At 44.3% G+C, this 20424-nt stretch overlaps 1 protein-coding gene across 4 annotated transcripts in view; it reads left to right on the plus strand.

The window, feature by feature from the left end:
* The window catches only part of HELZ (helicase with zinc finger), a 91408-nt gene that overhangs the window by 67318 nt on the left and 3666 nt on the right, over positions 1–20424 (plus strand). For all 4 annotated transcript variants that reach the window (XM_071573511.1, XM_071573513.1, XM_071573514.1 and 1 more), the window contains 9 exons: positions 3640–3844; positions 8199–8250; positions 9105–9298; positions 11603–11810; positions 12333–12409; positions 12550–13159; positions 13531–13771; positions 14924–15437; positions 18545–18797. In XM_071573511.1, the coding sequence (XP_071429612.1) occupies positions 3640–3844; positions 8199–8250; positions 9105–9298; positions 11603–11810; positions 12333–12409; positions 12550–13159; positions 13531–13771; positions 14924–15437; positions 18545–18797 (2354 nt within the window). The remainder of the gene's footprint in view (positions 1–3639; positions 3845–8198; positions 8251–9104; positions 9299–11602; positions 11811–12332; positions 12410–12549; positions 13160–13530; positions 13772–14923; positions 15438–18544; positions 18798–20424) is intronic.

Genomic DNA, 20424 nt, shown 5'->3' on the forward strand with positions numbered 1-20424 from the left:
GATATGTCTTCATGACACTTGGAAAAAACTGATTAAGCTTTCAGTGAATTTAATTTTTTAGACCTAAATGAAGAGATGTGGAAAATGCTGAGATATGTAAACACTGATGTTAAGGATACCAAGTTCTTGTTCTTCAAAAGGGTTTTTTTTTCCTGATGGAGGAGCTGAAATGTTGAGATGATCAGAGATAAACCCTGCAGCTTATTTCTCCAAGAGAGGAAACACTGCACTGACTACATTATTAGAATAAAGCTAAAAATACGTGTTAGTCAGTTGTTACATCCCTGTTGTGTTCTACTTTCCTGAGAAGTGTCTGCTGGATTGAAAAGGGATGTGCTTTTCAAGGGTTAGAAGTGAAAAAGCCAAGTGCAACCCAAACCTTTATTTACTGCATTTATGACACAGAACCTGAGCTGAGGCACTTCCCTGCTGGGGCATCTGTACATGAGGACAGAGATCTGTTCCAAATGCCTCAGAACATCTTCCAGGCAGAGAAATAATGTCTGTGGGTTTAGTTCACTTTACCTGGTTGGGCTTTTCAGACATGAGCTGGTTTATGTAATGAAATGAGGAGAAAGAGCCCTCGGCCTCCTGAGTGCAAAATATCTGAAACAGGGTGTGCAAAAACCTAATAAAATAAAAATACAGGCTGTCAGCAGGTAAATGAATTACAGCCTTGGCAGTTAAAGATTGAGTTTGCATTTTGAAGACCAGCAGCTGTTGATATATGTATAGCTGTTCCAAATTATAAAACAAAAAGATAATTAAGAAACAAGGAGCACTGAGACTTTATTAAGATGTAGCTGGAGCTTTGCCTTTAATACACCATTGTCTTATTTCACTGAATAATTGAACATTCACCCTTTGAAAATAGTGCTGGAGGGGCTCAGGCAGAAGGCTGGGAAGGAAGAAGATGGTTCTTTTTTAGTACAACAGAAGCCTGAAGAAGTGACATTTCGTTAGCAAAAACAGACCTCAAAAAAGTTGGAGAGTTTCTTGAGTTTTATAAATATTCTAATACCTGTCAAAATGAGTCAGGCCTGTGGTGATGGTTGTGGAGAGCCCTGTGAAGTGTGCCCAGGGTGATCCCTGCAGAGCTGTGCCCTCCTGGCAGGGCTGGCAGACACCCCTTGGCAGTGCTGAGCACACCAAGAGGCACCAGAGTCTGATTGCTTGTTTGATTCCTTGTTTGATTCCTTGTTTGATTCCTTGTTTGATTCCTTGTTTGACGCCCTGTCTGACGCCCTGTCTGACTCCCTGTCTGACGCCCTGTCTGACGCCCTGTCTGACGCCCTGTCTGACTCCCTGTCTGACTCCCTGTCTGACTCCCTGTCTGACTCCCTGTCTGACTCCCTGTCTGACTCCCTGTTTGATGCCCCATTTGATTCCCTGTCTGATTCCCTGTCTGATTCCCTGTCTGATTCCCTGTCTGATTCCCTGTCTGATTCCCTGTCTGATTCCCTGTCTGATTCCCTGTCTGATTCCCTGTCTGATTCCCTGTTTGATTCCCTGTCTGATTCCCTGTTTGATTCCCTGTTTGATTCCCTGTTTGATTCCCTGTTTGATTCCCTGTCTGATTCCCTGTCTGATTCCCTGTCTGATTCCTTGTTTGATGCCCCATTTGATTCCCTGTCTGATTCCCTGTCTGATTCCCTGTCTGATTCCCTGTTTGATGCCCCATTTGATTCCCTGTTTTCACACCCCAGTACAAGTGTCCCTGTGTGCAGGGGCTGCTGGGGGTGTCCCAGTTCCAGGGGGTTTGTGGTATTGGCTCTGAGTTTGATGCTTGAGCTCGTTAATCAGAGGGAATCCCACCATTAAAACATCCCAGCCAAGTATTTAATTTGGGGTTTTAATCCTCACTCAAAACCTTCCAAGAGGCACTCAGCAATAGGACAAGGGGGCACAATGGACTCAAGCTCTGCCAGGGGAAATTGAAGTTGGAGATCAGGAAGAAATTCTTTGCAGAGAGAGTGCTCAGGGATTGGAATGGGCTGCCCAGAGAGGGGGTGGATTCACCATCCCTGGAGGTTTTTAACCTGAGCTTGGCCGTGGCACTGAGTGCCATGATCTGGTAAAGGGACTGGAGTTGGACCAAGGGTTGGATTTGATGATCAGGGAGGTCTTTTCCAACCCAATCCATTCTATGATTCTGTGATTCTGTGGATGTGGCACTGAGTGAGAATCCACCATGTCTTGATCCAACCACGTCTTGATCCAACCACGTCTTGATCCAACCCCACTGTGATCACCAGCCCAGGGCACTCCGTGCCCTGGGCTGGTGATCACAGTGGGGTTGGATCAAGGGTTGGGCTTGATGATCTCAGAGGGCTTTTCCAACCCAATCCATTCTATGATTCTGTGATTCCAAGATCTGTTTGCCTTAGAGCAAAATGCACAAAAAGGGCCATCTTGTATCCTGGATTTTAAAAAAAGTGGTTTTTGCCTCTGTAAAATCACAACAGAAAATGGGCTTTCAGGGAAGACTACTTGGAATTCTTACCTACATCAGTAGCGTTGCAGAATTCCTGCAAGACAGACATTTGTTCTTTTCCACAGTCAGCTATTCAGCAAAATGTGACACTGCTGTTAAAATTACAGGTTTGGGGGAAATAATAGTGTTTGCTTATAGGCCAGACCTTATTACTGAAGGGTGAACAAGCATGAGTTATAATCAAGCACACTCTTGATCATTGTCTTTTTAATACTTTTTTTCATTATTCTTGATTTTTTTGAGAGAGACAGCTCAGTTAGGTTTGTTTTTTTTTAAAGTGTCATCTTCAGACCTTATTAAAGTATCTTTTAAGCTTCAGTAACTTCACCCAAAAGGTTCCTTTGAGATTAAGAAAAAATGTACAATTTTTGTATAGAGCCTGCTGTGGATGTTAACAATATAAAGACTTTTTTATAAGCAGTAGAAAGGCATGTCATGAGAAAGGGGAAGACAGGAAGGAATGCTCTTTTATTACATGGTTTAAATAACCCCTCCAAAAAGCTGGAAACAGAATTTGCACAGAGAAGTTGGGTGTCATCTGATGGTTGTCTTTCTGTCTCTGTGTTACAGAAACATCTGACATGCAATAAAATCGATGGTTTTATTTGTTTTCCACCAGAGGATCTCAAAGGATCTCTGCAAACCCCCAAATATTAATCTTCATGTGGCTCTGAAGTGTTTGACAGGAGTAGTTTTGAGGGTGTATCTCACCTTTGGTATTTGTTGCACTGAATGATCTGCCTGCATTCAGAGAATGTTTTTTTGACTTCTGGGACTGAATATCTATATAATCCCCATGACTGTTTAAGCTCTATTAAGTTCCTTGAATCACATCCTTTCCAAAACTGTTAACATTGTTGGTTTTCTAGGAAAAAATTCCAAGTTGGACCCGCCCATGACATTAATAATAAATATGATACACACCCAGTGCTGGGATCTGACACTGGCCAGTCCTGTGTGTGCATTTTGAGTGTCTGGGCAGCTCTGCAGTGTGCTGGGGTGTTCAGGGTCAGGGTGGATGTCTTGGGGTGCAAGATGAGCATCCCCAAAACCCAAACATGCCACGTGGTTCTGTTCACTTTTAAAGTTCTGCTAAATTTTAATTTTAACAACAGCCATTGAGTGTTCCCCTCTGTTTCTAACAGGAAATTCTGGGAGAGGTTTATTGCCCTGTGCCATGAGAATGAAAGCCTTCATGGGATCACCTTTGAGCAGATCAAAGCCCAGCTGGAGGCCCTGGAGTTGAAGAAAACCTACGTGTTGAACCCTCTGGCCCCCGAGTTCATCCCGCGGGCACTGCGGCACCAGCACTCGGCCAACCCCACCAAGCAGCAGCAATCCCCTCCCAAGGTGGGTCCTGCCACAAGGAGAGCACAGGAAAGACATGAAGGGTTTATGGAACAAGCTGTTTGTTTTAAAATTGCATCAGATTTGAGTGCAGATTCCACAGGGATCTGCAGCGTTTGCAGTGGAAGCTCCAGAGTTGAACTCCCTGAAGGGAAGTTCTGGCCAGGTGGGGGTTGGTCTCTTCTCCCAGGCACTCAGCAATAGGACAAGGGGGCACGATGGGCTCAAGCTCTGCCAGGGGAAACTGAAGTTGGAGAGCAGGAAGAAATTCTTTGCAGAGAGAGTGCTCAGGCATTGGAATGGGCTGCCCAGAGAGGGGGTGGATTCCCCATCCCTGGAGGTTTTTCAACTGAGCTTGGCCGTGGCACTGAGTGCCATGATCTGGTAAAGGGACTGGAGTTGGACCAAGGGTTGGACTTGATGATCTCAGAGGGCTTTTCCAACCCAATCCATTCTGTGATTCTGTGATTCTATGGATGTGGCACTGAGTGAGAATCCACCATGTCTTGATCCAACCCCACTGTGATGAGTGAGAATCCACCATGTCTTGATCCAACCCCACTGTGATCACCAGCCCAGGGCACTCCGTGCCCTGGGCTGGTGATCACAGTGGGGTTGGATCAAGGGTTGGACTTGCTGATCTCGGAGGTCTTTTCCAACCCAATCCATTCTGTGATTCTGTGATTTAGCAGCAGAGATTGGGTTGGCCAAGCCCTGTGCCCTTACCAGAACACATCCCTTGGGTCACTCTGACATGTTCAGTGGTAAACTCCAACCTCAGGGTTTAGATAAACCAAATTAAACCCTCTGAACAAGAGCCAGTCCCTGTGCCAAGCACCTTGTGCTCTGACTGTCCCCCAGAGAAACAACAGGTTGGTACAGGCAGGACAAGGAGTGTGAGGAAACAACAGAACAATGGCCAAAAGGGATTTGGTTTGATCAGAAAATCACATTTAAAGTTCAGGGACTTCTGTAAGATAATTCCTGATGTAATTAGAAATATGTTGTGAAGCACTACATTGCATAGATTAGCTCAGTGATAATGTCCTTCAGAAGGCCAGATTTCATCAGCATCAAGAGGGCAGAGAGATAAAATTACCTCTGAGTGGTAATTTCATCAGCTGCTTTATAAAAGCAGGTGAAGAAGTGATGGAAACACATGGCTTCCTTAGGAGGGTAAAGAACAACACTAAATTCTAGGGCTTTATTGGGGGCTGATTATTCATAACTAATTCTGCCTCAATTGTTCTTTGTTGCTTATTTCAAAATAATTTGAGTTATAATTTAATTAAAATGTGTTTAGAGATGCAGCTGAAATGCAGGTTGGCAGCTTGGTGATGAGCTCAGTTGCACAAGAAGGAGGAGATGTCTGTGTTTCCCATGGCTTTGCATTTTTGTTGCAGCCTTTATCATTGAACTGATGTTTTTACACCAGGTAAATACAAACAATACAAAAAGGAAAGCCTTCCCTCTGGCAGTCCTTCCCCAAAGAGAGTGTGTAAGTGAGAGCATTTGGTTTCTCCATCAAGATGCATTCCTGTCTGAAACAAACACCAGATTTCTAAGCCATCTAGTCATGTGTCAAAACACTGGGCCTGCAGAAACCCAGAAATCACAACACTGTCTTTAAAACCCACTGCTGCACTCTCCGTTTTTCATGAGTGCTTCAGCCTTGAATGCCTTTTCTTTAATAGAACAACACTATCAATACTTTCAGTTTCCTAAATGGCAAGAAAGGTTATTTGAAAATGCAGGTGTGGTACATTTAGGAGAAGAAGGGGAGTGGGTGTTGGGGAAAGTGAGAATCTTGGGAATACACAGCTCTGTTTATTTTTCCTCAGCTTGTTGGTAAACTAAGCCCTTGTGCTGTAGGAATGCAAAGAGACACTTTCCAACTGCCAGCACTGTATTTTCAGCCCAAGAGCTGAAGTGTTTAAACCCCCCTGTATCATAATTCTGAATAAAAGCCCTTCTCCCTGGATACCATTGGCAGGAGCAGCAGCACAGAGAGCAGGTAATACCCAGACACAGCTCTGAGCAGGGCTGCAGCCCCCTCTGCTCCAGTTTGGAAAGCAGATGGTTAGCTTTGCTTATTTTAGACCTCCTAAGTACAATATTTAACACCAAAAATGAAAGATTAAAAACCTGGTGCTGGTGTATTTTGTAGGGAAAAAGCGAGAACAGCCTCTGACACTGTTTTGTGGTGAGCTCATGGACATCTGTGCAGGGCAGGGCTTGTCTTTCACATGCTGTGAAAAGTGATTCTGTACAAGCAGCACCTTCTTATTCAGCAGAATTGCTCCTGCATTTGTGTGAGGGTGTTAAAAACTCTGCTGGTTAGATTTTAAAGAAGGGAAAATGTTTTAGTTCTGGCTGTGAGAGGCAAAGCAGCCAAGGTGGAACTGACTGTGTGAGGGCATCTGCCTTGTCCCTGGGGCTTGGCTGGGCATGGGCTGAGGAGGGACCAGCAGGGCTGGGCAGGGACAGCCTTTATTGAAGGTGCTGATGTGGAAGGGGAAGTTTGCAGAACTCAGAGCTGCCCTCGGGGTAGTTCATGTACAGCAAATTGGGCTGTGGCCTCCCAGCTTTGCCTTCCTCCCTCCTGCTGTGGATTCAGGCACTGGGCTCAGGGACCATCCTCCTCCTCCTCCTCCACATCTCCTGCAGGCACTGAGGCCCAGGGGGCTGCTGCCAGCTCTGGAGAACACTCCCTGCCCCTGTTTGGTGGCCCAGGGGCAGTGCCAGCAGTGCCTGCAGTCACCCCCAGCCCAGGCTGAGCCTCTCTGAGCACCTCTGTGTGACGTGGGTGTTTCTGTCTGAGTGTTCAGAGCAGCCTGAGTGTGTCTGTGCTCCTGTTTCAGTCCCCAGCAGTCCTAGGGCAGCTTTGGGGGATTGGGGATGTGAACCTTGAAGTGACTATCTTTGAAAAACAATGAAATTAATAACACACTATTATAAAGTCATTAAGTAATCACAACTATGGAAAGGAAAAGCAAAAAGAAAAGGCAGCACTTCCCTTCCCCAACTTAGAGGTGGCCCCAGTTGACTTTTGTTTGCCATTCTGATGCTGTCACATGTTCATCCTGTGATGTGTCCAGTTCAACAGGACTGCTCTTCTTACAAACTTATGTAATTATTTGCTGTTTCAGCTTTAAAAATATGACACCTACAAAGCACAAGTCTGATGGGTTAGAACAGAGGTTTTTTAGACTTCTGCACTGGCAGCTTCACTCTGACAGTGTAGCAGATACAGAAATGCCTTGTGCTGACCATGGGGGATTGAGGCTTGTAGCTCCTCTGTGTTTTCAGATCAAACCTTGCTCTTTGGTGAATAAACAGGCTGCTTTTGTTTAAGTGCTGCAATGAAAGCAATTATTATTTTAGTTTTCAGTAATTCATTTTTCAAATGAGAGGAAAATTCAGGCTAGTTTTTTAATCTGGTTTATGCATGAATCAACATTGTCAAACAACCTGTCTTTGTACCCTGACTAATTTGCTCAGACTGCTGGAAAACTGCCTAGACTTATCTCCTGGGCAAGAAAAGTTTTGCAGCATCAAAGTGTTTTTAGGTTTATTTTAAATTTGTCAACGTACTTAGGTCCAGATTAAGTAAAGAATTCTATCCTGCAAAGGACTTAATGGCATCCTGACACTTGAATATGAATATTTACTAGTTAATTGATGCTGGAAACTCATGAGCATGTGGGAGAGATAACTCAGTTCTGTTAAAATCCTTTTCTCATGTACAAGTCACCAAGGAATAGCAGTTCCTCCAGAGCATTGTGGTTCTGGTTTCTCCTGTGTTGTGTTTTTGGGGAGCAGACACAGAGGAGCCAAATTCCAGAAGCCAAGGGATGGGATGGGGTGGGGAGACAATGTCTGCTGAGGTTGGGTGAGCAGCTGAGGAAAACTGGGGGGAGCTGCTTTGTCTCCAAGGGTCTTGGGCCAAATCCTGGGGGAGATGGATCAGGTTCCACGAGAGCTGCTGTGGCAGAGAATACTGAGGGTTATGGAGCACTTGGTGCTGCTCCTGAAAGCAGTGACACAGTGGGCATAAAATGGTGAGAAAGGAAGCTCAGAATACTCCCTTTGCATCTGAAAACAGGCCCTGGGAGAGAGTTTGCCCAGAGGGACTTGTAGTGATCCACTCGTTAATTGAGTTAGTGCTATTTAATGTCCAGCTTTGTGAAATCATTGCCAGGTGGTAGAACTGGACAGGTGAATGTTTAGGAGTAAACTCTTGGGCTGTGTTCTTTCAAACTCTCATTTTGTGTTTAATTACAATGTTCACTTGACATAAGAAGCTTTAGTTTATGTAGAAATGCAAAGCATTACTGTTACTGTTTTTCCTTTCAAGGGCAAGGTCCATCATCACAGCCAGAATGACCATTTCCCACCCGATGGAATTGGTAAGTGTGTGCTGCTCCTGGAGGGATTCTGAGCTCACACTGCTTTGGGTCAGTGACACTGAGAGTGCTTTGACATGAATGGGGTGTCTGGTCTCTTCTCTGTTTGAAAGTCATTTAATTTGCTCCTTTTGTGCATGTGGGAAGCAGATCAGAGCCTGTTCAATGGACACTGGGCATTCCTGGTGCTCTCCCTTTGCAGGTGGTGTGTGCAGCCTTAACATGGGTGTTGGCCCCTCAAAAATGGCTGTGTTTGAAATTCTGCCTGTAAAACCCCTGTCCCAGTGTATTTGCACTGAAAGGGTTTGGCCATTCTACTGCAGACCCTGTTTTGTGGGGTGCTTTGAACTTAAATTGTGCTGTCATATGTCCAGATATTACTGATGGTACCTTTGCAGGGTAGTGTGCAACAGCTGGATAAGTTTGTTATTAATTTGAAAAAGCATTAATTTAAAGCTTGTCCTCCCTGCTAAAGAAAAGAGGGTGATTTTAGTTTTTGATGCAGTGCTTAACAGCTACACTGACTGTCAGCACATTTAATTGCTTTGGGATGTTCTCTCATTAATGCACTTACCAGCTACCTGTTTCTCTGTAGCTCAACTCATATTTTCTGCCTCTTCAGATTTCTGAGATGGAACACAGGATTTGATTAATGCTTTCTCTTGGTGTGTCAGACCTGTGCTGTTAGAGAGTTTCACACAGGCTTCATAAAGATAGATGCCATTAGGATGAAAAAAAAAGAAGAAAGATAAAAAGGAAAATAAATACAAAGAAACACATTATATTATATTATATTCTTTTTGTGTATATATCTTCTTTTTTGTATGCATATATATTTTTTTTGTCTTTCTTTTTAGTTCAGCCCAATCCTTCTGTTCTAATTGGAAATCCTATCAGAGCATTTACTCCTCCCCCTCCTCCTCTGGGACCTCACCCCAACCTGGGGAAATCTCCAAGTCCTGTTCAAAGGATAGATCCACACACTGGGACAAGTATTCTCTATGTACCTGCTGTCTATGGAGGAAATATGGTCATGTCGGTGCCTTTGCCTGTAAGAACTCATTTCCTGTTTCCCTCCCACCCCCTCCTCAGTAATTGTATGCACAGAAATGTATGGCAGGATCAGAGTGTGAATTTTTTGCAGGTTTTTCCAGCACTTTATTTCCAAGATGTGGGTTTTGCTGACCCAGGAACACGAGAAAATAGGGATTTAAAAGCCTTGCTCCCACAAATAAGTCCAGGCAGCCTAAAAGCAATTCCATGTTCATGTATTTTGGTGTGTTTGAGGCTCACCAGTGGGCTCTGTCTCCTGTGACTGGAGCCATCTGCCTCGGAATTATTGGCCCAGTTCAGCTCTTAATCACTGGAGACACATCAGTGATTCACACCCAGTTGGTTTCTCCTTATTGGCTTCTCACAGTCTGAATTACCAGCTTTGGATGTCTGCAGTGCAAGGTGTCTGAAGTGAAGTGATAAGAAAAATAAGCATAATGGGCTGTTTTTCCCTTGCAGCACCTCGTAGTGAACCAGTTTCCTCTCCAATCCCTTTCCCTAATGACATTTGGGAGCAGAAGGAAGATCTCTAAGCAGGTTTTTTAGGCTACATTTTTGCACAGGATTTTGGGTTACAAATCAAACTGTCCCACCAACATTTACACAAATTAAAGAAGCAGACCCTGCTCATGGAGGAAAATTCCAGGAAAGAACAAAGGCTTGTGGAGTGACACAACTCCTGAAGACCATGGAAGGGACGTGGAGTCCACACATGCAGATGTGTTTAATTCCATTCATGGAGCTGAATGTTGGAATACAGTTAATTTGGTTTTTTTTTTCAATAATTATCAGTCCTCTGTTGTAATTTGGGCTATGGATGCTGAATAGGGGACTTGCTGTAGTTTCAGTTATATGTCTTAGATCAGCTGGCAGCTGTAAATTGGTTTTCTTTGCCAGGTCAAGGAGTTTTCCTTTTTCCAAGCTTACTAGAAATCTGCATTTGATGGGTAAATTTCAATGCAGTGAGAAGGCCAGCACTTGTATCTTTGCCATGCTTGCTCACATTACATTAATATCAAACCAAGGTAATTTAAAAAGCTCTGTCTTATTGTTCCAAGGTTAATATGTTTTTAATGTATTTCCAATAAAAAGAAATATGTTAAAAATAAGTATTTGGAGCTCACCTTCCCTGAGGATGGATTTTTAAATAATTAAGGGGGAAGACTGAGGTACTAATGAGACAGCTACTTCTGAAAAGAGGTTTGGAGGTGATTTGAGGTTGTACACGTGCAAGAGTAGCCTGAAGCTAAAGTTCAAAGTGCACATTTCAAGGGCAAATAGTATTTTAAAAAAAGAATTGCATGAAAGTGGTTACACCTGAAACAAGAAGGGATTGAAGTAAAATGTGTTTATGCTCATGTAAGATAAAATAATGTCTTTGCTTTGTTTAATGCAGTTTCCATAGCCAGGGTAAAAGCAGGAGGAGGTTGTGTGCTGTCACCACTAAAGGATGCTCTGGCAGCCTCAGTGGTGGGGATTTACTTGCCTCTGATTCATGTATTTCCTGCTTTTAATAAATTCCCTGCAGGGTGAGATTGAACTAATTTGATCCAGAGCTGTCTTCCCTTGCATTCCTTTCAGGAATAAAACTGAAACTGGGGTAAAAAAATCCAGACTTTTCTTACCTGCTTTCAGGAGGTGGATTTTACTCCAAATCTGCAGTTCATGTGTCTTGTAACACACACACTTTGGAGTGGCCCTGTCATTCCTCACCTCTGGAGAGTCTCTGGGTTGTACCAAGAGTCCTGGGACCTTCCCAGTAGTCCTGGGAACTTCTCAGTAGTGCTGTGACCTTCCCAACAGTCCTGTGAACTTCCCCAAGTGTCTTGTAGGTGCAGAGGAATGGCCTGGCTGCTCCTTCTGAGTACAAAATCACAGCACTGGGTGCTAAAGGTCTGTTCTTCAGGTCAGAGGCTTCTCTCTCTGTTCTCCCTCCAGCCAGAGCCTGAAGTCTCTTAACTACCAGGAGAAAGGGATTTTTATTTTCTTGACTTTCATCCACTTCTTTAATTAGAGGAGAGATTAATCTAAAATGTATTAAACTAAAGTTCATCCATGAGTCTTTTCTCTCTGAATTTTGAAACCACTGAAACCAAAAGTGGGTTTTGATTTTTTTGCCTGGGGTTGTCCTCCAAAACCTTTGCTGCAAGGCCTGCCCTTACAGTTCTCCCTCTCCAGCACCAGCTGGTCAGGCCATGTGATGCTTGGAAAACTGTAGTTACTGACCTGATATCGGTGTGTCTGTAACTTCTCTGCCCTTACTGTACCTTTTTCTTGTCCTTCCCTGTTCTTCGCCGTGTAGGTGCCATGGACAGGCTATCAGGGCAGGTTTGCAGTGGACCCTCGGCTCATCACTCACCAGGCAGCCATGGCTTACAACATGAACCTGCTGCAGGCCCATGGGCGAGGCTCCCCCATCCCCTACGGGCTGGGCCACCACTCCCCAGTGAACATGGCCCAGCAGCAGCTGCAGCACCAGGACAAGGAGCAGCTCGAACAAAGTCGGAATGGTCAGTGCTTGACATGGCCTGGAAAATGAGTTTGTACTTGAAATTGCTTTATTATTATGCTTTACAGTACCCTTTAAATAGGGTGTTTTGGAAAGGATTTCCCTTCCTTCCTCCTTTCCTTCCTTCGCCCTTTCCTCCCTAACTGAGGGATCCACAGAGTTGGGGAAATTACCTGAGATTTGCCATTAGAAACAGAGTAACTCAGGTGGTGTGAGATTCAGAGGAGGAAGTCATGGAGGTTGGGGAGGGGTGTTGAGGGCACAGTTGTTCCCTCTCTGTTCTGCAGAGTGCTAACAACTGCTGATGTTATTTGCAATTAATTTGGAACAACTACTTAGTGCTGATTAATGAGCAAAGTGCAGAGATAAAGGCAAAGTGTTATTTAGGTAGATGATATTAAATGTCTGTGTTGCTGTAAATGCTGTACTAGTAAGTCTGCATTTTCTTGTGTAAGGCTAAAAAAGTAAAATCCTGAAATAATATTTTTCTATTGAAACTAAATGATGTTGTAAATGTTTTTAGGTAAAAGTGAAAACGCTGCTGGGCCTGAAATCAGTAAAATTCGAACACCTGAGAAGAAACCTCTGGAGCCCAAGCAGGTGAGTTTCTCCTGGGGGTGGGTTTTGTGTGCTTGTTTTTTCATATTCTCTCTCAATGAATTGTGTCATTGCAGAAACGTTTCTGTCTGGGCGTTGCCAGTGTGGATTTTCAGGCTCTGCCATTCCTTCCCTTTGTGCAGGTGGATGCAGAGGGCAGTGCCCAGCAGAGGAGCCCCGAGGCGCGTCCCGGCATTGGCTTCGCCAGCGCCAAATTCCACCGCAAGGACAGCCCCAACCCCAGCGCCAACCCCAGCGCCAACCCCCGGCAGCTGAGCCTGCACCTCACCCCTCCCCACTCCCAGTTTGCCGTGCCCAGTCGCCACTTCCAGCACCTGTCCCAGCTCCCCAGGCAGCCCTACCCTCTGCAGCAGCAGCAGCAGCAGCAGCAGCAGCAAAACCTTTTAGGTCAACAGCAAAATCACTTGCCTGAGCAACCAAACCAAATGCCACCCCAGCAGAGCCAGGTAGTGCAGCAGCACAACCATTTGACTCAGCAGCCTCCACAACCTTCACAGCTTTCCCCTGCTTACCAGGCAGGCCCCAGCCAGTCTTTTTTTAATAATCCCATTCCCCACCGACCACATTCTCCTGCTGTAGATGCTGTGATTTCAGAACAACACCCCCCACCTCTGTTACAAGAAGTCAATAATCCTTTGAGGCCTCTTGCCCAGCACAACCCCGTTCTGCCAACCCACTTGAACAACTTCATTGAAGAGAATCCATCAGGAATGCCCTTAGGGGACACTTTAGGTAGGTGACTTTTCTTTATTTATATTCAGAGTGTGCAATTATAACTACATAGAAGTGAAAATGAAGGAGGTATTTACCTTTTTCAGGCATATTGCTCTGAATTGGGTCATTGTTGGGTTAGTTTCCATAAGTAATGTCATTGAGCATAATTTGCTGCTTGAGGCATGTTTGAATATTCAGCACTTTATTAGAAGATTCATGTTTATATGATTTTCCATATGATTTAAATAACCAGGTTATACACTGCAATGCAGTTAGTATATAATAGGCCCTGGAATATACTGTTTAAAAAGTATTCTTTTTTTTTTCTGACATAAAGATCTTTAAAAAAGGGCATTAGATAAAATTTTTTTTTAAAACTATTTTTGTAGATCGTATGCATGGAAATGTAGCTTTGGAAACAATAAGGCAGCAACAACAAGCCAGGTTACAGCAATGGAATGAACATAATGCCTATCTCAGTCAAGGCACTATTCCATATCAACACCATCACCATCCTCATCTACCACATCTTCCTCAGCAACCAATTGGATTACATCAACAGCAGCAAGTTAGGGCAAACTGGAAACTTGCCAGTAATACAGAAGATGAAACAGAGGCAACATATTCAAGGTATTTGTTTCCTGAGTCATCAGAGCTTGTGTAAAACTGAGCAGTGGGCACCTATCTGTAAAACACTGTGATCAAGTGCAAGGCACTCCAAGGTACTGCTTTTGGCTGCTGTTATTATAAAGGTTAAATAGTTGGCAGGCTGACTTACAACTCTGCTTTTATTATGTGTTATGCTTTGTTCTGTTAGTATATTGAGTAGTAAAGCTGTAGGGGAAAAATACTTTCATGGAGCTTTTCAGTGTTGTATTTACAGTGTAAGGAATGGATAGAGAGTAACAACCTTGTGTTTTTATGGAAGAGGTGTCTGAGTGTAGTTAAGCCCTATTTAAGTTGTAAATTCTTCAGTTTGAAGTAGCAGTCTCAGATTTATGTGCTTGAAGAGAAACAAACCAGCCCCTCCCCAGACATGGCTCCCCAGTGAAACCCAAATGTTTGTTTTCACAAAGCCTTTGCTTTTGAAAGCAAAAAAGTGCTTATGTTTGAGATGGTGCACTAGGGGGCAAGAAGGGAAGCTGTTGAATGCCAGCAGAAAAATGGTTCCAGTGCTCATCAGCTTTAGCCATGTCTATTGTAAAGGCTGGATTTTGAAATTGCCTCTGTTTACTGTCATCTCCCACTATGCTTTCTTTTCCATCTGGGTGGTTACAGCCATGGTGAAGCATCTAAATGCCCTCCTGTCTGACTCTTTGAAGTGCTGAGTTGAATGTTCTTGACCTTTTGGAGAAGTTTGCAAGTATATTGTGCAAGTGAGGGGAATCCCTGGTTGTTCTGGCTTTTGGCTTGTAAGGGGTTAAAAATTTCCTTAATTCTGTGAACCTTTTACCTTGTGTAGTAAAGCTGGAAATCCTTACCTTAGTTATGTCTTAAGAGATAACAAAAAAATTGATTCTTCTGACAGAAAAGGAAATCTCAAGAGTTATAAAAACTTTGAGATGATTCAGGTGGGTATTCCATGCAGTTGATCCTCCAGTGCCTAATTCCTGATTGCTCAGTGCCATCCTTTGAAGTCAGGGTCAGGAAGAGCAGAGATGGGAATATTTAAATTCAGTGATTTTAAATGCAGTTGGAAGGTGGGAGTTTTCTCCACCCCAGAAAAGCAAAACTTTTGGGATTTTTTGCTTTTTCCCTGACACATTTGTTCTGTCACTGCAGATTCCAGGACTTGCTCCGAGAGCTGTCCCAGCGCGATGCGAGCGAGGGTCGGGACGTGGCCGAGATGCCGCCCCCGCAGTCGAGGCTGTTGCAGTACAGGCAGGTGCAGCCCCGGAGCCCACCAGCACTCCCTTCTCCCTCCTGCAACTCCAACCACAGCGCTCCCTTCCCCACCTTCACTGAGAACAGCAGAGACATTGAACTGCCGGGTAACCCGGCGTTCCAGCAGCATCTACCCCAGCTGTACAACCCGCCCTTCTCAATGCCATCCGAACACATAACCCCATCTCCCTTGAAATACCTGCAACCTGATGGATCCTGGACTTATGCTAACCTACAGCAGAACCACCTTATGGGGCAGGGCTTTCACTATGGGATACCTCCACTGCCCCACAGGTCACAGCAGAACCCTTTTATACAACTCCAGAACCATCAGCACGCGGTCGGTCAGGAGCCATTTCACCCCCTCGCGTCTCGAGCAGTGTCGGCCTCTTCGCTCCACAGCTTAGAAGAGGTAGGTGTGGGTGTTTGTTCCTGTCTGCTGGGCAGCTGCAGAGCCCTTTTAGTGTCACACTGCACTCTGGAGTGGTCCTGAAAGGATGTTGTAGCCAGGTGGGAGTTGGTCTCTTCTCTCAGGCAACCAACAGTAGGACAAGAGGGCAGGGGCTTAAGCTTTGCCAGGGGAGGTTTAGGTTGGATATCAGGAAGGAGTTCTCTCCAGAGAGAGTGGGAATGGGCTACCCAGAGAGGGGGTGGATTCTCCATACCTGGAGGTGTTTAAGGTGAGACTGGACGTGGCACTGAGTGCCATGATCTGGTGATCACAGTGGGGTTGGATCAAGGGTTGGGCTTGATGATCTCAGAGGTCTCATCCAACCCAACTGATTCTGTGATTCTATGAATGCAAAGCACCTCCTGCATGGAGAGCTCACCCTGGGGATTTCTGGGAGGTGGATCATTCTTTGCTGTTCGCCCTGGGCACTCTTGGGCTCAGTCCTGCAGGTGTGGCATGTTCTCTATGACTTGGGAAGGCTTGGGTTTTTGGAAGTTGCCCACAGTTTGCTTGCAGTCATTGCTCTGTGTCTGCATGTCAGTTTTGTGGAGTGACATTCAGCCCCAGCCCAGGTGGCAGCTCACGAGGGCACTCTGGGCAGCAGCTGGAATGGAGCAGCCAGGGCTGGGTGTTGAGCTGGGATGTGGCTGAGTTACTTCTCACAGGAGCTCCACACCAGAGCTGGACAGTTGTCTCAGTGTGGTAGAAAACCTGATTTAATAAACCCCACCCTGCCTGAACTAATTCCATACAAAGGCATCTCCTGTGTTTTGGGGGCCCAGAGCACTGGCAGTCAGTGCAGATGTGCCCAGCTGTGCTGCCTGTCTGGGTCCAGCACCCAGCACAGCTGCCTCTGCCCCTCTCCATGTGCTCTTGTCCTGGGCTCTGAGGAGCTGTACTATGGGATGCAGACCATGCCAGCACATACAAGTAGCACAGATCACTTTTTGAAGAGAAGTTTTAATCCCTGTTGGAATCCAGAGTGCTAGGGAGGGTATGATATGGAGTCTCCTGGAGCCAGGTTGCATTCCAGGAATGTCAGAATTAATGTTCTCACTGTCTGCATGTAATCCAGTATTTGTACATAAGTGATGCATTTCTGTTAAGGTTTTTACAGGAGCCACGAGGGCAGCCCTGCTCATCACTATCTCACATAATACATATTTAATTTAATTGACTTTAAGCTTCTGAAAATAGAAAATATTTGGTTTATGAACCTGAGCTAAATAACTAAAATGAAATTCCAGTGCATTTTACAAATTTCTCTCTTCTACAGCTCCAGAGGGGCTAATGGAGTCCTCAGGCCCAGCTAGAGCTGTAGCAAGGTTTGGATTTATAGACCTTTAGAAATTTGATGTCTCAGTCCATTAAGCCAGACCACCTTGTATAAAATCTAATACTTTGTGACAGCACTCACTGCTGTCAGTGCAGCAGGACGTAGGAACAATGTCTCTTCTGCAGTAATAAACCAATAAATATTCCTATAGAGCTTGTGACAGCTCCTGCTATCTGAAGACAAATAGAGTGAGCCTTTATGTAATTAGTGCAAATTCGGTTTAGTTCTTATTTCTTCTTCCTTTCAAAATATGTGACAGAAATGCCAAATGCAGACAAAGTGTTACAAGACAGAGACTTGCCTGTGAACTTTGCAGAACTGCTGGTCCAGCTGGTGGGTGGGACTGAATGCACAAAGGAATCCAAGTGTGGTTTGAGGTGTGTTTTTAACAGACATCCCTCATTCAAGGCACTTGTCAGGGCAGTTTTTTTGACTTTTGGTATCTCTGCTAAACTCTTTTCTCAGTCACTATTTATAAAGCTGTTAATTGACTTGATACTTGAAAGCTTTTGCATGTGTTTAGACAAACCAGATCTGAACTGCACATCAAAGGGAATACTGAAGTTTTTCTGTCTGGTTCTGTACTTGCAAGTGTCCAGAACTTTGATAAATTCCTGACTGCTTACCAACATTGCCCATTAAACTCAATAAAGGTTTATTTTTTGGATGTGATTTGGGCAGTAGCTTATGAATTTGGGGTTTTTTTTGTTGTTGAAGAATATCCTTAGGAGAGTAAAGTGTCAGGATATGGAATTGTTGATCCCTTGATTATGGTGGCTGAAATAAGATATAACAGGTTTTTTTTATGCACCTTTTTCCCCCGTCTATTTTTTTGATGATATAGTGACTATATTGGGGCATTGCAAGCAAGTTATTTGATGTTTATTTAGCTAATTTCTTATGGCATTTCATTAGGATGCTTTCTTTTTTCTTTTACCAAGTATAGATTTATCTGGATGACTTTTCTTTGCTGTTATTGGTGCTCATTAGTCAGTGCAGAAGGGAGCAAATATTGTATTTATTTTTTTAAATAAACTGTAATACAACATTCCTGCTTTGAATCTTGGGAAAGTTTAGAGAGCCCTTAAATCTGGTCCACAGGTTAATTATGGGGCTCCTGCCATTTTCATCTACAGAATCTCCAGGGTTTACAAGTCATTTCTGTGGTTTCAGATAAAATTCTCTGCATGATTTCTCCTGAGGGCAGAGCCTTCTCCAGAGTGTTTGTTTGTGTGTACATACACAAAATCCAGTGTACAGATGTGTCCTGCTTCCCCAGATCCTGCTGTACAAGTCACTAATTTATCCTTTGGAAAAGGAAAAGCCATTTTTTTACCTGCCTACATTGTAAGAACATTTTTTCCTTGCTCTCATGTGTTTCTGTGCTTTCTCTGCTTCATCTGTAAGTGCTGGGTATCTTCCTCCTCCCTGTGTGATCCGTCGCCCACAGAGGACTGTGAGATGGAAAGGCTGATGAGAATTAAGGAATCTCAGTTGATGTTCTTTGCTCTTGCTTTAAAATTCTCTATTTTGTGTGATCAAAACACATTAGCAGTGACTGCAATATTACAACATATAGCTTGAAATGCATGAGATTTTTTTTCTAAATGCAGAAGACTTTTTTTTTGGTAAGACATTTCAGGGAAAAACTTGAGTGGGGAAATGATACTTGATACATAAATAAATAAAAAGAGCAAACGGCCATTTTTGTTCTGTTTTTTCTTGTTCACAGTATGAACCAAGAGGACCAGGCAGGCCGTTGTACCAAAGAAGAATTTCCTCTAGTTCAGTCCAGGCTTGTTCTGAAGAATTGAACACTCCTCAAGACAGTCTTGGTCAGTGTAAAGAGCTTCAGGAGCACAGTAACCAGTCCTCGTTCCCCTACTCGTCCCCCGAGCTGTGGGTGAGCTCGGCCCCCTCCGCCCCGTACCCGAACATTCCATGCAACGGAGCCAGCAGGGCAGTGCCCCCCCGGGAGCTCCTAGGTGGGTACTCTGCCCTCTGCCCTCTGCCCCAGGGACACTCTAAGCTGCAGTGACCAGGGTGGAGTGAAAGGGTTGCTTGGGGGTTTTTTCTCAACGTGTTTTCTACCATTTCTTCGGTTCTCAAAAAGTACTTGTTGTTTCAGCAGTTAAAGGTTTGTTTGGAATAATCCTGTTTTCATTTGCCATCTTGTTACCATCCTGCTGCTGTCTAAGGAGTGTGAGATCAGCTCAGTTGGTTCAAACTTGGCTGTAATAATGCCAAGGTCATGGGTTCAATCCCCTCTGTGGGCCATTCATTTGAGAGTTGGACTCGCTGATCCTTGGGGGTCCCTTCCAGCTCAGAATAGTCTGGGATTCTGTGATTCATTCCTGACTCTTCATCTCCAAAATCGATGCTGCTCTTACTCCTCTCTAAAAGCTCCACTAAACCCAGATAGTCTCTTAGAGTGGTTTCAAGTGCAGCTGAGAGTGTTTGCTGGAGGGAACTGAGGTGACTGGTGAGATTTATTTGCAAGATAGATTATTTCTTTCCAGAATCAGTGATACTTGGTGTTGGTATTACAGTCTGGGGGAGCAGCACAGAAAGTGAGTTAGTACTCCCAGAGTTTCTCCCAGTAAATCCTGGTGCTTCATCAGAGCAGTGACGAGCTGCAGTTCTCTCTCAGCGTGGAAGGGTCTCAGTGGGACGTGGCCTCCCTGGTGGGGGGAGCAGTGCTGATTGATGGAGCAGACAGAAACTAAATTAACTTTCTAGAGATGAAGGAGAGCTGCAAGCAGAGAGTTGGAGCAGTGCAGCTATTCTTCAGTTCTCTGTATTTTCAGTGTGAAAAGCAAAAGAGCCAGGATAGCCCAGTTTCGTCTCCGTATTCTGGTAGTTTAACAACAAAATTAATAAAAATGTGAACAATATCCCATTGTGGATATTAAAGCCACTTAATAATGTAGAAAATTATTTGGAAGCTGGTTCTTTTTGGGCTTAAAAGATTGGATTGCTTTTGGTCAAGCTTTAGAAACCTAAAACATTTTGTAATCTCGTAGTAATTGTGGAGGAGGAACATGCAGTGTAGAATGAATGAAAAAAGCTGTTTATATGAGCAACAGCTCTTGAGAGTTAAGTCTCTGATATGCTTTTTAATTCCCAGAATGTGAAAATGTTATTTCCCAAACCCATGTGTATGGCAGCATCTTTTGTTCAAAACTTCAAGCTCAGGGCACCTCCTTCAGTGCATTTCTATTTTTACTGAAAATCAAGGAGCTGAATGCACAGTATTAGATGACATTCATCACTGGAGCTGCTCCCTAGACTGGTGGTTATCTAATAGTGCTTATCTAACAGGAGCTCAGGAACCCTGGCAAGGTGATGTTGGGATCAGCCAAAGCCACATTTCCTTGCTTTAATGTAAAGCTGGTTTGTGACTGAAGTCTTCAGAGGACAGATGTGTATGTAAAAAGTACCATGTCCATACATCAAATACCAAATTCTAATTGAAAAGGTCAAATTCTGGCAGGTAACTGCATTTGCTGTGAAAGTATTTGTGCTGTAGTTAGGCCTGGCTTCTGTTCTGTGGGCAAGTGTGTGTGAAGCAGTGCCCACATGTCCTGGCTCCTGCAAACACGTGGCCCTGTT

This window comes from Pithys albifrons, chromosome 19 (genome assembly GCF_047495875.1).
Source record: "Pithys albifrons albifrons isolate INPA30051 chromosome 19, PitAlb_v1, whole genome shotgun sequence".
Taxonomy (NCBI): Eukaryota; Metazoa; Chordata; class Aves; order Passeriformes; family Thamnophilidae; genus Pithys; species Pithys albifrons.